The 16,119-nt window shown below is 39.1% G+C and overlaps 3 protein-coding genes across 4 annotated transcripts in view; all 3 read right to left on the reverse strand.

The window, feature by feature from the left end:
• sumo3b (small ubiquitin like modifier 3b) lies at positions 1 to 3,526 on the reverse strand. Its single transcript, XM_079665540.1, has 4 exons — positions 3,368 to 3,526; positions 1,966 to 2,094; positions 1,749 to 1,820; positions 1 to 1,111 (listed from the first exon to the last, which is right to left on the reverse strand). The coding sequence occupies exons 1-4, from the start codon at positions 3,386 to 3,388 to the stop codon at positions 1,046 to 1,048; spliced, it is 288 nt and encodes a 95-aa protein (XP_079521666.1). The 5' UTR covers positions 3,389 to 3,526; the 3' UTR covers positions 1 to 1,045.
• Positions 3,527 to 3,801: 275 nt separating this feature from the next.
• Positions 3,802 to 7,554, reverse strand: pttg1ipb (PTTG1 interacting protein b). Of its 2 annotated transcripts, none has more exons than XR_013805338.1 (7): positions 7,384 to 7,554; positions 6,960 to 7,021; positions 6,690 to 6,798; positions 5,969 to 6,071; positions 5,462 to 5,584; positions 5,107 to 5,153; positions 3,802 to 4,669 (listed from the first exon to the last, which is right to left on the reverse strand). XR_013805338.1 is itself a non-coding variant. In XM_079665539.1 (7 exons), the coding sequence occupies exons 1-7, from the start codon at positions 7,484 to 7,486 to the stop codon at positions 4,626 to 4,628; spliced, it is 534 nt and encodes a 177-aa protein (XP_079521665.1). In that variant the 5' UTR covers positions 7,487 to 7,551; the 3' UTR covers positions 3,802 to 4,625. The 2 variants fall into 2 exon arrangements, 1 of the variants encoding a protein (XP_079521665.1); XM_079665539.1 differs by having other exon boundaries at positions 5,519 to 5,584; positions 7,384 to 7,551.
• An 892-nt stretch (positions 7,555 to 8,446) lies between these two features.
• Positions 8,447 to 16,119, reverse strand: part of myo10l3 (myosin X, like 3) — a 57,171-nt gene continuing 49,498 nt past the window's right edge. The window contains exons 24-34 of the mRNA XM_079665770.1: positions 15,945 to 16,087; positions 14,827 to 15,021; positions 14,528 to 14,685; positions 13,966 to 14,089; positions 13,348 to 13,645; positions 13,032 to 13,239; positions 12,720 to 12,856; positions 11,605 to 11,728; positions 11,069 to 11,524; positions 10,241 to 10,432; positions 8,447 to 10,143 (exon numbers count right to left, since the gene is read on the reverse strand). Of these exons, the coding sequence (XP_079521896.1) occupies positions 10,039 to 10,143; positions 10,241 to 10,432; positions 11,069 to 11,524; positions 11,605 to 11,728; positions 12,720 to 12,856; positions 13,032 to 13,239; positions 13,348 to 13,645; positions 13,966 to 14,089; positions 14,528 to 14,685; positions 14,827 to 15,021; positions 15,945 to 16,087 (2,140 nt within the window). The 3' untranslated portion in view covers positions 8,447 to 10,038. The remainder of the gene's footprint in view (positions 10,144 to 10,240; positions 10,433 to 11,068; positions 11,525 to 11,604; positions 11,729 to 12,719; positions 12,857 to 13,031; positions 13,240 to 13,347; positions 13,646 to 13,965; positions 14,090 to 14,527; positions 14,686 to 14,826; positions 15,022 to 15,944; positions 16,088 to 16,119) is intronic.

Genomic DNA, 16,119 nt, shown 5'->3' on the forward strand with positions numbered 1-16,119 from the left:
TGAGTATCAAACTATATTTATTGTATACAGTATAGGGACAACAAATAATGTACAAATCAAAAGAAATATGTCCATGTCACCCTGCAAAACTAAGTGGACATGATATTTCTACTAACACACGAGTCCAACAAACTAAGCAACTGTTTGGATACATTTTTGACAAATATTTTAAAATTGGCAGCAAAGTATTGCCTGAATAGTTTATACATTAACTGAAATATATATTGTTAGGTGAGATACGCATTTTTCTTCACTGGCAAAAATGAAATATTAGTTTTCTAGAGTCCTGAATAGTTGGAAAGAAATCACCGAGAGAACTGTTCTGTTGCTGTGTGACAACAAAGACCACCGTTAGAGACAGTAACCCTTTACATCTACATATTATATATTAACCAAACCCTTTTATAAAAGAATTTGATTTAGCCTTTTGGTCCAGAAACATTACTGTACTTTATTTAACATTGAGTTGAGGGTGACCATATTGAGGTAAAACATCCATATGGATCTGAAGTTGCATTTGTCTTGGGCATGGATACATCAACTAAAAAAAAGACAACTTTATTACATATGCTGCACCTGTTTACAAAGAATAACCACAAGCTCCCCTCCAGCAGTTTTCCTCCATAGCAATCCTATCAAGTACATGAACTAAAAGTAGTTGAGCCCCCCCTGAATTTAAATGCTCACAACAATCTGGAAATCTTAAAGAAGAAGAAAAAGCAAGGTTTTGGCTTGTAGTTTAGCTTATGGTTTATAGACATGCGTGAGGTCATTTCAACATCAAAAGTATGCAGTTGTTTTCCCATTACGAACCATATCTGATCTGAGACCTGTCCCTGGGCAGTTTCAAAGCATCCATTAATGGGAATAAAACATGTTTCTAAATTACCCTGCATCTTAAAGTTGATTTTTGGCCCAAAATGCAAAACCTTCTACTTTCTTCTATGTTGTGAACAGCCTGACCAAGCAGAGTGAGAAAAAAAGGAGAAACAAATACAACAGGGAAGAACTGGTGTGGATGTTCTTTCAAGAGTCCAGGTCCAACTTAAGAAAAGACTCCCCCGGTCTGTTGTTGAAATACATCAATAGTGTCCTCGTCCTCCATCTCCAGCTGTAATAACAAAACATATATATATATATTACTCTACAGCCAATGCACAATATGTCTCCTTAGAAGTAGAGCTTGGTATCAAACTCTCAATACTTCTGCTTTGTTTTCTGTAATTCCTGTTTCAAATGAACATTTTTAGACAAATATATTAATGTTATTTTGGGGATGGCTGCTAGTTTTTAATATTTATATTTTGGGCTGCACAACATATTGTTTTACATTGACATTGTGCACACGTGCTATAGTCCCATCATAGGAAGTGCAATGTCAGCAAAGTAACATGTGTCATGACAAAAGAAAAACTCTTATGTATCATTTTTCTTTACTTATCCAGTCTTTTCCAATCATTTCCTACAGTCTAGGTGCTACAATTTCATAATCAAAACCGGTATATTACTACATTTCTCAATTGGCAGTCCTGCATCTGACCAGGTGAATCAAATTGATGGTTCAGTCAGCTGCTGGGTGTGTTGGTTTGGAAGGCCTGAAGTGTAACACCCCAGCAGGGAGGGACGGTGCGCCAGACACAACTGTAAAGTCAGTTTTTCTTATATTGTGCAGCCATACTGTGTGAATGATGAATATTCACTCATTTATCATATCCATTGTTACAATACAAGACCAGCTTTCTACTAACCTGTGAAGGTGTGTCCGTTTCATTAATTGGCTGCCCATCAAACCTAAACCTTATCTGACGAATTGACAGTCCCTGTAAGACAAAACAAACAGGAATGAAATATTGCACCCAGTAGCTATAAACCAAAAATATAAACAACAGTTCCATTGTGATGGTTATTAAGTCAAGGTTCAATTTACCGACAGGTATATGTTTCAGTCTTTCAGAATAAACGTACCTGTCTTTCGCAGTAGGCTTTCATTAGTTTGCTGAGAGGGGTATGCCTTTTAATTTTGAACTGTACAACTGACCCATCCTGACCAGCTACCTTGAGGTTTATGTGTTCATTCTCCGTCTTCACTCCCTCCTGCAACAAAAAAACACTCATTAGCCAAAAAAATTGAGATATGATGACATTATCCAATATCCACTCCCACATGATGCTAATGTTTATTTAGAGGGGTCGAAAAGTGCTGCTAGTGAATCCTGAAGACGACCCCCATTACACTCACATAACATGATGACGAATTAAAACCACCATGTGGGAATGTATTGAAAAGTGTATTTCATTTAGATCATAATCATTTAGGAAGACAACACTGCTCAGTCTTCCCGTTTCCAACCTCTACCATGGATGTATTTATGGTTAGTACAAGCAGCCACTGACCGCCATCATTTACCGTTAACCTGCCGGTGACCGGTAGTATGAGGTGACTACAACAACAGCAAACTCATGTTAGCTTCCGTTAAAGTTTCAATAGAAAGAGCATGGTCGTAGCGACAAGCTTCGTCGTTTCAACTCCAACCCGCACACTCACATTCATAACTCCATATAATTATTCATCTGTGTGCATCTCACAAATGTATTTATATCAACAATAAGCAGTATGTATTCTACATCATGTCGTTGCCTTTATTTGAATGTATATAGACTTCTGCATTCACATAAAACCTTTTCTGCAACATTTAGCTAATGTTTTTTTTATTTTACATGTTAATAGTTGTATTTTCCTGCATGACTTGCACACTGGTCTTGCAACATGATCGTGTATCATTTAGTTATACTCTTTTTCTTCTTGCAATATTGAGTATAGTTGTATTTCATATACAGTATATTTATTTTGCATGGTTGGAGGAGCCTTAGATTTAACTTGTAATTGCTATAACTACACTGTAGCTCCCGTGCACATGACAATACAGCATCTGACCCTTTCGGTCTGGAATCATTTGTGTCTCCCTGTGGTTAGCATAGCAAGCTAGTCCATGTTCAAACTGGCGCTGAAAGCCACAATGGCGCAAAGGGAAAACACAAATCATTCATTTCACTTGCAATCTCCGAAGCCAACGTTAACAAACCCACACTCAATGTAAGATTAAACAACTGAGAAACGTTAGCTAGCAGTAGCGGATGCTCATACTGAGGGGACAGTGCAAACAAAGCGCTGTTCGACAAAAGAGCCGCTATTTCGTCAACCTTTGTTTTCTCCGTCGACCCGCTCAAATGCGGAGTCTGTAGCCTGGAAGCAGCTAGCGTTAGCTTAGCTGAATGTGCTAACGTTAACTGGAAACTGGCACCATTAGCAGTCAACAGAAAACACGAACAAGACGTTCCTTCGAAGAGATAGAGAAATGTTACAAACCTTTGGCTTCTCTTCAGACATTGTGCTGTTTTACCGGTGGTTTACTGATAACGCAGAAGAAGGCTGTTAACTGTGAAGCGTGTTATCAGCTCCTCCGGCTCTTTCGTCTGGACCAGGAGCGCGCGCGTACTGTGATTTGAAATTTAATTCGCCAAAAAGGGGTCACGTGCTTCACGTTTATTCGTGAGCGCGGTTACGTGAGCTAATTTGCGCGTTCCCGCGAGATAGGGAAATCAAAAGGGCCCTTTTGCATTGGACCGAAGATCCAAATAGTTATAACAACATTTGCATTGGGACTCAGAAACAAAACACAACAAACCAAGAAGAACACATTGCTCTCAGGAACTGCAACATGAATGAATAGATAGAGAAAAACTTGCAGAATATTAGTTTCCTCGGTGAAGTGAGAGATAGATGAAAGCACACATATGAAATTACTTTCCACTGGGTTTAATAGTTCCATTATTTCTCTCAGTACAGAACAGTTTCATTTGAATCCTCTTTTTTCTGTAAAAGTGTTTGGGTAAGGTGTCAGGGACATTTGTAAACTATGGAAATTGATTTACTTCTTTTAAGTCACAAAAGAAAATTCAAATTTATTTATGTTATAAATCGTAGTAATAATAATAAAACATGTTATTTATATAGCACTTTTCCTGGTGCTAAAAGCACTTAAAGCAAGTAAAATGGTCCCAAATGGTTTCAAACAAAAGCTGCACAATAATCAAATCACTCGCATGTAGTTCAAGAAAACACATTTCTTTCATCCATTAAGTCACATGTTATAAACGTTTTATATAAAAATAAATGTTGTACTTTCAGAACAGATCAGTAAAATAGTTCGTATTACAACTCAAATGAAACTGCTGTTATTTAAGAACCACAATTGCTCTGAACTTTTCTTGAGTTGTACAAAACTATACTGCATGTTATGCAAAAATAACACAGTGATCTTGTATAGCTTGTTGGACAATATGCTTTGAACGGAACAGAATCTCATATTATGAAAAGACAAAAGAAATATGAACCTGGTTTAACAGCAGAAAACAATGTGCATAAAATATGAAATATTAGGTGAAGGAAACTGTGTAAAATATGGTGCACACTTAGTCAAAAATAAATTCAGAACATCTTGGTGACATTTTTTGACAAACACTGAAATGAAATCAGATCATCACAGTTTCATATCTTAATGTTACTGGCATCAATAAGATCAACTTAAGGATTTTTGGTGGTGGAATCATCGCTGAGATTCTTCTTAATGATCGTCCATACGGGCGTATGGGTTTTCCTTTGCAACACCTACAAATAAAAATAGAGAACAAATCATATAAGCATGTTATGGCTTCCAGCATAGCACTGTATTGAAAGAGTTTTGAAAGTTGGAAGCAAATACAATTTTCTAAAAGCAAACATATTTCTAAATTGCTTGTTTTCCCCAAAAACAATTTAAATAAAAATGTGGAAAATAAATGTACACTGTTTATGCAGAGTCATTTTTATCCAGTAGATGGAGCTAATGTACTACATTGGTTGTTTTTACATTGCTTCTTTCTCTTGATTTGTGATGACTTAAATGCTGTTTTCTTGTTTTATCGGCTCAAATGTTGTTATCTTTATCTCATGTTGTCTCTTTAAATTGTATCCCATTATACATTCATTTTGCAACAATCTTTTTTTATATTCAAAAAGTACATTTATTACCCACTTAAACTGCACAAACAAGGAAAGAGTCTCACCATATTTTTGCCTGATCTCGTCATGTCTCATCTGCATTTCTGTCCTCCTGTAGGGAGAGAAACAAAGACAAATTGTTGGACAACAGAGAACAGTGGATGCCTTCACATCTACACATTTTGAATTCTCAATGAGGATCAAAACAAAGTACTACTGTAGAGAGCTGTAGTTTATACCAAAAACCCTATTTCACATTTGATATAGAAATATTGATATTAGAAATACTATTAGTTTTCTTTAAAAGTCCTTATTAATGTTTTTTATCAACATAATGATGTGGACAGTCAACAAAATGTAGTGCAGGGGACTCACTCTTATGTTAGTTGTTTTGTTATATCTACAGTATAATGACAGTACCAGTAATAAGGGTCTCTATTTTATCTTTTTTTAAATCCCGTCCTTATAGCCATTTACTTTGCTTTCTGACGGCTCTTCCTTGCACGGGTTTGTCGCTGAACCTTTGCGTCTTCTCTCTTGTTCCTAAAATAAAAGAATATGTGATTATACATATATATGCATTGCAAAATAAATGACAATAGTGAGTCTGATGTGCTTTGCATTCAGCCTAATACAGCATGTAATGAAGCATGCAACAGTTAATCAGTCTTATATTTCAAATGTATAACCGTCTCCTCATCATCCAAAAGCCATTATTACATTAACAAAAGGCTAGACCACTTCTAAATAGAAAGATTTCATGTTTTTTCCTCAAAACTAAGCTGCAGCTACAAATTCTGGCAGGCTTTTGGAGACGGCGGTATCAGCCTGGCCTCGCAGAAAATCAACCCATTGTGTTCCCCCGTCCTCCTCCTGCCATGTTAAACCACATTTCAGAGCCAGCACTTCACATGGCTTAATGCTTACCCAACTCTTTCACACTTGCAGCAGCAGAAGCAGCAAACCAGAATGCTGATGATGATGACGCCTCCCAGCACTGACATGGTGATGATCAAAATCTGGAAGTTTACTGGAAATAAAAAGGAAGATACTCAGTGAAAAAGGAAGCACTGAATATGAGTCAATGCATCGCAATAGACACTACAGCTCCGGTTGGACAAAAGCAGTTGGGCTCTTAGTAGACCAGAACATTGTCGTCATTTAAAAGTGGGTTATGGGTCTTCTGTGGAGAATTGGCACTATAAGCATTCATTCAATCAGTATTATTTAAAAGTACTAAACTAGTCGTATACATTTTTTTAACTATTGGTAAACAAAACAAAAGTAGTATTTGTCTGATATATGTCATATACTAGGACTGTAATTATTTGTATTATTGATTATTATATGGATTGATTAATTGTTTGACTTCTAAAATATCATAAAATAGTCATAAATGCCCATCAGCATACCTGAAGCGTGAGTTGAGGTCTTACAATTGCCTGTTTAACATTGATTTTACTATCAAGTAAAAAAACAAAGTTGTTTGTCATTTCTATTTTGAAAAATGACCTGGACAATATATTGATATTGCGATAATAATTGAAGGACACAGCCACATCAGGTTGGCATTAATGGTGATCTGAGGCCTTGGGTTGACTGAGCCTTTTTTCACATTTAAGTGTAATGTAAACGTAGGGAGTCTTACCCCAACACAACCCCCATCGTGCATCATTCAGTGGACACACACTCCTGGGGGGCAAGATGTTCCTCACTGGGTAGTCCAAGCATTGTTTGGTTGGTGTACACCACAAACACTGCAACAAAAACTTTGCTTAGGGTCATATTGTTGGTCATAGTATTACTAACAACACTGAAGAAAGTTACTTGCAAACATTTCCCAAATTGGGATCAATAAAGTACTCCTTATCTTATCTTATCTTACTATCTGTGTTTGGCTGGAGTTGAACATACTTACTGTTACATTCTGCAGACATTCAGAGCAGCTGGTGTTGGATCTCAAGGCACAGGGAACTGAAACTGAGACAAGTTACAGATTGTTATACATATAGTAGGTTATAGGGCCTCCTAGTGACCTTCCTTTTATGGTGTAAGTTCAAGCAGTTGTATAAATGGCCTAAAAAGAAATGAAATCAAATCTTACTGGAAGTTAACATTTCTGGCCACTGGGAAAAATCCTCAACAGAGTTTACAGTGACACACATTCACATTACAGAGAAACTTAGTTAAAGTTTGTTTGGAAGCCATCACAATGAATTAAGATGATAATCTTTGCTCATAATCAATTTTCTGTTATCATGTGACCACCCCCTGACTCAGTTGTTACTGTACACAACAAAGCACAACGCCTAAGTCTTAAATACAATTAAAACAACTCTTACTCGTGTTTGGAGCAGGAGTCGAAGTCTGCGCCTCCGTGGTTATAAAAACACCGAAGAAAATGAAGGCTAAAATAAAGGCTGAAAGTGTGTTAACTCCGGCCATTGTGGAGCGAGTGGGAGCTCGTGCGGACTGCGAGAAACAACAGCAACACTAACCTCTCAGTCCGGAGGGTGGACCCCTCTGACGTCATCAACCGCTGACGCTCGTCTCATGAAACAGCTGCAAACATATTTTAGTGATGCCAGGAAATAAGTTTATTGGTTGTATATATGTAAAAGAGAGGAGATTGTCGAAACAACAGCATTTTTTAAAACAGCAAGAAAAAAACGTTCCAAGGCAGTGTAACTTCTCATTTGCTTTTCCTTTGTTAAACTAGTGAACAGAAAAGCAACTGCAATTGTTTATGTTTTTCATTTTCATTTGACCTTATTAAATGACCAAATATGAGGCGAACCTCTCGGAAGAAATTTCCAAATAAAAGCCCTCGTCTGGTGAAGGACACTTTAAGATAGATCAAGGTTTTTAGAAATCATTGGAATTACAAGAGGCCATTGAGCTTTATAATTGATCATTTAATTTCTCCAGTGCATATTATTAATAGTAATACTGCAACTACTACTACTACTACTACTTTACTGATCATCACCAGGGGGAAATTCATAGAGCTACATAGCAGCACATGCAGTAAGTATAATTAGCCCCAAATTGACCAACCAAAACATTAAAGTGATTAACATCATAAATGCATCAATAGCTATGAAAACACAATATAACATAATACATTATTCTGAATGGTATTTTACTTTTAGTAGAGTTCTCCACAGCATGATGATCCAGTACAGTTAATAAGATGTCTCTTATGTATGCAGTATATTAAAATCATGCTTATTTTGGAACAAACCTCTGCTTAAATTCTATGCTGCGTTCTGGTCACATCGCTCAGACCGCCCCCTTGACAAAGAGAGGTACAGAAGAAAATACTTGGCTGGCTAAAAACATTAAAATAAATCACATTAAACAATAATGGAACAATTTCAGATAATTTGACAATAATAAACAAAACACATTTTTCAAATACAATAATTTATTAAAGCATCTTTAAATTCTGATATAAAACATTTTTCTGATTTTTCTTCTTCAAAATAATCAGAAATCTCAGAAATACAGTCATCGTCAATGGCAAGATCAGTCTCTGGTGTGGCCGCCGGCAGCTGACCAGATCTCCCAAGTGAATACGATTGGAGAGTGACGGAAGACGGTAATGCATCGTGAGGTAAATACTAAGCTCGTAATGTTTGGATCATACTCATGAACTATACTGTATGTTGACTGGCATCCTTTGTGTTCATTTACTTGGAAGAGAGAAACTATTTTATAAGATTAACAGAAGGAATTGAGCATGTTTGGTGTCGAGGGCAACACACAAAAGTTTGTTTACGTTGACAAAAGATAAGAAACAGGGCACAAAATGAAGAAAATCAATAGTTTTGAACAACGTGTTTGAATCTACATGTCTTTGTCTCAGAATGCACCACTAAAAGAGAAACAAAAGTACTATGACGACTGCATCAATACATTTCCAGCATGCCAATAACCTCACTCAGACTGTCACGCTCCCAATCCATTGATACTTCCATACATAAATACACCCACCCAAACATGGCCTTTGACATCACTGAAAAAACACAGTTAAACAATCTTTAGACACAGACGTACTCAACAAGCAATATCCTACTCGTTTCTAAAAACACATCCTGGAACATCAGTTTCAGCAACTTAACCTAAAGTCTGCACACAACATACACAAAGTACTTTTTCTAGGAGAGAAGCGCAAAATTGTTTTACTTATTTTAGTTATTGTGTCTTATGACAAAATACTCGACTGCAGTGGTTATAGATGTTGCATCTCCACTGATGCAGTGGTTCATGTGGAACTTCCTTCTTTTTGTATTTATTAGGGATGTGCTTTTGTAGCACATGCAGCAGTGAAAGCCATAACTACAACTGAATCTGCACTCAATCCTTCAGTCCAGAATAATAATGAAAACTTAAATAAGGCAAGGGAGATAATCTCCCAACAGTTGTATAACACAATAACCTGAGGGAATCTCCATTTAGGAGAACATTCATTACAATTGGGCGCAACATCTGAGAGGACAACAGTCAGTCTGCCAATGAAACACATTCTTTTATCTAGTTTGGATTTATGTTGTACACTTTTGGATTCAGAAGTCGAATAAATATCTGTCAGACAAAGGGGTAGGGTCTTTTTCATTTGTTTTTCTTTCAAATCCACAAAAATATACATGAATAATATACATTTCAAGAGGTGAGAAATGACCAGTGTAACTAATGAGAGGGAGTATCATGTTTGGAGACTGTATGGAGGTTAGCAACACGGGACGAGTGTAAAGCTTAAAATGGTGCTTAGCTTGAATGTTGCCACGTTTGCCACAAGAGCCTTTTCTGTCTCTTTGTGGAAATGAATTTCTCTGGATGGAGTTGTTTTCTGCGTTGCTACGTAGTCAGTGAAAACATCTGAAACACAATCTTTATCGAGGAGAATCTTTTTCATGGTGCCGTCTCCTCCTCTTCTCTCGGGTTATCCGTCGGGTGTACTTTATCTGAACATGTTTTGAATCCTGTCAAGTCCATCACCTGATCCAGTTAGTCCCATAGCTGGACACAGACTTCACACTGCAGCGCTTCTTCACAATCATGTTTATGTAGGCTTTCATGATCTTTGTGATCTCTCCAACCTGTATAGATGAAACACAAAATCAGAGAAGATAAGCAAATTCTGAAATCCTGTTCCCTCAAACACACACAATCTTATCTGTGGGAAATATGGCGTACCTGGGGTGTTTCAAAGAGCATTTCTCTCTCATCCACGGTGATTTTGTAGGTGCATGGCTGCGGAGCGCCAAAGAAAACAATATGTTCATATGGATAGGTCTCTAGAGGCTTGGGCTCTCCTCTCTTGAAGACAGACACATTTTCAGCGCTCACACTCAACCAGAGGTCGTGAGGGAAGCCTCCTTCTTTGCACTAGAAAAATACACAAACACAGGGATATATAAACTTAAGGCACTATATGCAATGGGCTGGCAGGTAACTACACACGGATCTGCTGGACCAGTGCGAAGGCCTTTATGCAATTATGTCCTGAAAATGTAATACATTTGCCCTTATCCTGATCAAAATTGTTTTTAATCCAAATTAAAAGGAATTGTTGGACCTACCTGTCTGTTCTGACCGATATATTTACGAATAATATATTACCTTTCAGATGGGGCGTTCTTTCCCAAAACTAGTATTCTAATCATTTTAACTGAAAATCTAAGAATGAGGATGCTCTTTGTAAAGTGTGCAAGCTTACAACATGTATTATACTCTTATGAGTTACCATTGACACTTTTATGTTTGGCTTTGTTGAATTTGACATTTAAAACAGGATACAAGTGGCATTATGCATTGTTATGTGGCAATGATGTGTTAAACTGATGATGAGGAAACATGTTACCACAATATAGGCAGGACATTTCTATCACAATATTGAACAAGTTATTTCATTATGAGGGTTATTACTTTTTTCTATTAGGTTAAGTGCAAATAACACTTTTCAGGCTTCAAGGCTAAAACTGATCTTCTTTAACACATCTAGTATAAGTTGCGTTAACTTACCTCAACGTCAAACAGTGTGGATCCATATCCAGGCCACTCCTTGATGATGGTCATGTATTTGAGCATGGCCTGGTGCTGGTCCACCCCGGTGTGGCGGGACCACTTCTCCACGATGCTCGCCCTGGTGGCAGACGTCTCCTCCTTTATCCACATCTCCAACATCTGCTCCTCCTCCATGCGCTGCTTCTTCATTGAGCCGGTCTTCAGCCCCCGTCGCAGGGTCCCGTCCAGGAAGCTGGTCCTCCGACGCTCCAGAGTTTGGCCTGTCCCTGAGGTTGCTCCCACCTTGGTGAACTGGAGGATGCGGTTGCGTAGGCGACCCACAGGGTAGACGTTTTCCAGAGTCCAGGTGACCTTCGCTTTGTCACCGAACAGAAACTGCAGGCGCAGAGCGGCCAGGTGCTGCAGGGTCTCCTCTCGGGAGGGGAAGTGGCCGCGGGTCAAACTCTCGTGGGCCTGAAGAGAACAGCATCATCATTAGCACCGACTTGTGAATGAACCTTTATAAAAGGTGTATAAAGAAGATTAAAACACACCTGCTCAAACATGAACGCAAACTCCACCCCCTCTTTAGGCATGCTCTCCACATCCAGGAAGCAGTAAAGCTTGAAATAGAGTTTCCATTGGCCTTCATCCTCAGCTTCCTCACTGCCAGCCAGTCTGTTGGAAAAGCCCCAAACCTTTCATTTACCTATCTAAATATTGGCTTTGCATAATGTTAAATATCCTATGTAACAGTGTGAGGGCTACAAGCCTCACAAACAAACACACATCCTAAAAGGTTATACTTTTGTTTACATCAGACATACGCATTGATTTGAAACGGCTTTATTTTGCCAGATTGATTGCACGCAATCTTGCTTAAAATATATATTGTTAATTGTGTTGTGTGTAATCCTATTGTCAGTGTTTTACAGCTCACTTTGCTCCTGGCAAAAGGCTGAGCTGATAGAAACCACCTGCCTTTATAGATGTGTCAGCTAATTGGACTACGCCATTCCTCTCAAACCCTGAGGGGTGTTTAAAGGGGCCACTCCATTTAAGCCACCCCTTTTTAGAACCTCTTCCCCCTGCATGTGACAATGGACTGGCCAGTAGGGCTATAAGTTCCTTCAGTTTGGAGATGAGAAGGAGGTATTACGTTTCTTAGAGAAATTGATCAATTTAAAATAATCTAGAGTTTTGGTTTTATTTATTTTGTTGGTTTTTGTTTGTTTTATTTTGTTTATTGTTTTCTGCATAGCCTCTTGTCCATACTCCAGTCCAGTTGGTGGCGGTAATGCACCTAAAATTTGGTTTGCCAACCGCCAATAAACACTAAAGAAGAAGAAGAAGAAGATGAGAAGGGGGTATGTGAGTTGCTCTTGGGCAGAAGAGCACACAGGATGTCACCCATTTTTGTGACGTTTTGTTTATCCCTTAAATGCTAGATTGTGTCTGGTTTCATCTAAACCTTTTTGTTTAAACCAAATTGATTTTATTACCCATCCTAAAATTGTACATATATTGGGTGAATAAAATCCTTATTTTTGCACCTCAACCTGCATTCCTGATTTTTGCATACCCTGGTCCTTCACAAACAGGGGCATCATTTGAAATAATATCATCAAACATAATGTGTAATAAAAAGTAACCAGGAATGTTAGAATACCTTTCAAATTTGGCCAAAACATCAGCCACAAGAACTCGGCTTTCCACAGCTCTGTCTATATTGTTGTTGTGTTCAAAGAGTGCAAACATGTTTCTGCTGTCCTCCATAGCCAGACCTCGGATCAGCTTCTCCACCACCTGGAAAAAGCAACACAAGATAACAATCATAATCCTCAGTTTGCATTAGTAAAACTCCTTCTCTCGCCAAGCTTCAAAACAACATATCTTTATCAGAGTTTGTGTAAGGTAATCGCAATGATGTCTTCCAAAAGTAACATTTAAACTAGTCTGTGCAGCAATGACCACAGCTTACCTCTCCAGCACTGGTGTGTGAGTTAATGGAGATCTTGCAGGAGCCTCCTCCGTGGCAGTACACTGTGGTGGTCATTTCCTGTCTGGTAAGCAGTGCCACGATTTCCTCTTGAGACGGAATAAACTCCCTGTTCTTGGTCTTTTTCAGAGACTCACTAACGAAATGGGAGAACATTTCGATCTCTGTGCCGGGGTACAGCTCCTTAATCCTTTAAAAAACACAAAGGCACAAAGACAGTGAAGTCGAGGTGTCACCCCTTTGTCATTTTGACTATAGGATTGTTTTGAATCATGGCATAACCAGACATACACTGTACCTTTTGAGGTGAAACTTGAGGTAGCGAAGGATACCTCGGCTGGGCAGGAAGGTGCAGCTCATACAAGTGAGGAGATGCCAGTGGGCGCGATTGGACAGGCTGTTTGGGTGCGGGACGTGATTGGTTTGTTTGATCAGCTGACAGTAAACCTCGTCCCTTAAAGGCCTCAAGTCTTGACAGGTCTGGAGGATTCCTTGGATGATTGGCACGGGGTCGGACACGGCCTCCATCTCCTGCAGTGAGTTGAAAATCTTCACCGCCTCATCCTGCAGGCTGGTATAACCCTTCTCCTTTTGCACTGGGGGAGAGGGACAGACGGAGGATTTCAATTCAAGCAAGGCAACTACAATTCTTTTTGATAGTAATAAAATGATATTAGATCACTTTCAGATATTATGGTAAATATTTGCTTTAAAGGTTTATTTTAGTGCATTCAAAAATTAGGTTTAATGGCATAAACATATACATGCATCTATTGAGGTATGTGTCACTGTAACAAGCGAAAAAGATTGGAGTATGCGCTTTGTGTATCGTCAAACAATGTTAATAGAGTATGTGATTCTGTCAGGATTAATAGAAGTCCTGAACAGCTTGCTAACTGCAGGCCACTGAACTCACAGTGGACGCTGACATCTCCATAGGGCAAAGGTAGAAGAGGGGAATGCAAAGGATGCTGGGTATATCTCAGGATGGGGTTCCTCCAGTATGTCTGCTCCACAGCCTCCACATTCAAACTGCTCTCCTGGACAAACAGAAGGCGGGATCTTTAGTCGAGTGGTCATGAATTAACTTCACGACAAAGTAGAGCAATTAAAGTAAACAACCTAATGAAGTTTAGGAAAAATAAGAGAATAGAAATATCACTGATGAGCATTATATTTGCAGTAAACAGTTATGTGGTAGAAAAAGAGGTGAACATTTAAGAAAATCACGGCACACACTCAGTGAGTAGAAGTACCTCACTTCACTACAGTGTGTGTCCCTGCCAAAGGTTTGCATGACTGAACATAATTGGAGTTAAAAAAATATCAATATGTTAAGAGCATGTATAGCAGAATTACATTTTAAAATATTATTATATGAGACACATTCATCTTGTTGTCACACATTGCACACAAACAATCAGATATTTGCATGACATTAGTAACAGAGAGAAGCATGCAGAATAATCCTTTAATACCTTGATGTCCCTGATGAGTTGTTGTGTTGGCGTTTCAATGGGAACTTTGCTGTCTATCGCTCCCTGTATGGCATTCGCCCACCGCATGGCTTCATTCAGCATTTTGGTGTAGAGTCGGTAAGAGTGTTTACGCCCATGGATTATTATATTCCAGTAACCTGTGTCAAGAAGACAAAGTCATTAGAAGCCGTACAAAATGTTCACATCTAAAAACTATCAGATACCAAAGCTTAAACTCAATGTGTCAGCATATTTCTGTCGCTCAAGATGACTGAGAATAACGTCGACTCTGAACTGACCAGTGTCCTTGAAGACTTTCTCGTCCGGCTGCACTACGGAGCAGAGGCTGTTGAGTACCAGAGTTCCCAGTTTGGAGGAGGTGCGCTCCGACGACTTGTAATAGTCCAGAGAGGTTGTAGTGAGAACAAACCAGCGCTTCTTCAGCTTCAGAGAAGAGCTTTTTGCTCCTGACTTCATCTCTTTATGTAGCCAGCCTGAGGGAAGATACATCTTGTTGTAAATATTTGTTTAATACTAACTTTTTTTTACCTACCGTAATTTTCGGACTATAAGGCGCACCTGAATATAAGCCGCAGCAGCTAAATTGAATGATGTGTACATATATAAGCCGCACTGGACTATAAGCCGCAGGTGTTTTAATGTTTAATTACCATAAGGGTTCGTGCACAGAGGGGATTGTCGGGAAAGAGATGGCTGTTTGAGGAAGCTCCCATTTATTAACATTTCAACAAACAAGTTGCATATTTGCATAACGTATTCAAGTGCTACCATTTAGTGCAATAGTAGCTACAGAACATGTGCTGTGTAAACTGTACTGTATCACATAGCGTTTCACACACACAAACTTTTCAACTTTCAAACTTAAACGGTGCGCTCCCAGCGCACGTACCGGCAGTGATCTACAGCAGTGGTTTTCAACCAGTGGTACGGGGACAAACTGTCTCGCTCTCGTAATGTCTGTCTGTCTTGCTCTCGTTCTGTCTCTCGTACCACTCTCAGTTCCACTTTTACTTTTGCGCGCTACCTGTCTCACTCTTTTCCGGCCTCCAGCTTTTCCTGCTGGAGCCCGCCGCTTAAAGGTGGGGGGCGAGGAGCGGCCATAGAGCCCATAGAGTTAAAGGTGGTGGACTGTAACCTGTAAAATCCATAGATTTAGGAGGTCCCCTAGTGGCCGTTAGCTGTAAAAATCCATAGATTAGCCGCACCGTTATATAAACCGCAGCGTCGAAAAATGGGAAAAAAGGCGCGGCTTATAGTCCGAAAATGAAGGTAATTCATAGCATCTTGTTTTTTTCCGTGCAGGATCTTTTCAACTAAACAGAAGTATCCTACCGCACAATTACAAGAATCAACTCTCACATCCTAAACATCCCAGAGTGTGTCTCAACTGACTGACCTCTGACTAAGAACTCCTGTCCATCAACCCTGCAATCTCCCTTGGATTTCTGCAGCAGGCCGATCCAGTGGTGCATCTCCTCAGCTGTGTCTGTGTTGCAGTGGATCACTCGGTTAGCCGTGATGATCACAAACGAGTTTGGTCTGCAAAACAGAACACATGAACAGTGTTGTTA

Source organism: Notothenia rossii (genome assembly GCF_949606895.1).
Source record: "Notothenia rossii genome assembly, chromosome: 2".
Taxonomy (NCBI): Eukaryota; Metazoa; Chordata; class Actinopteri; order Perciformes; family Nototheniidae; genus Notothenia; species Notothenia rossii.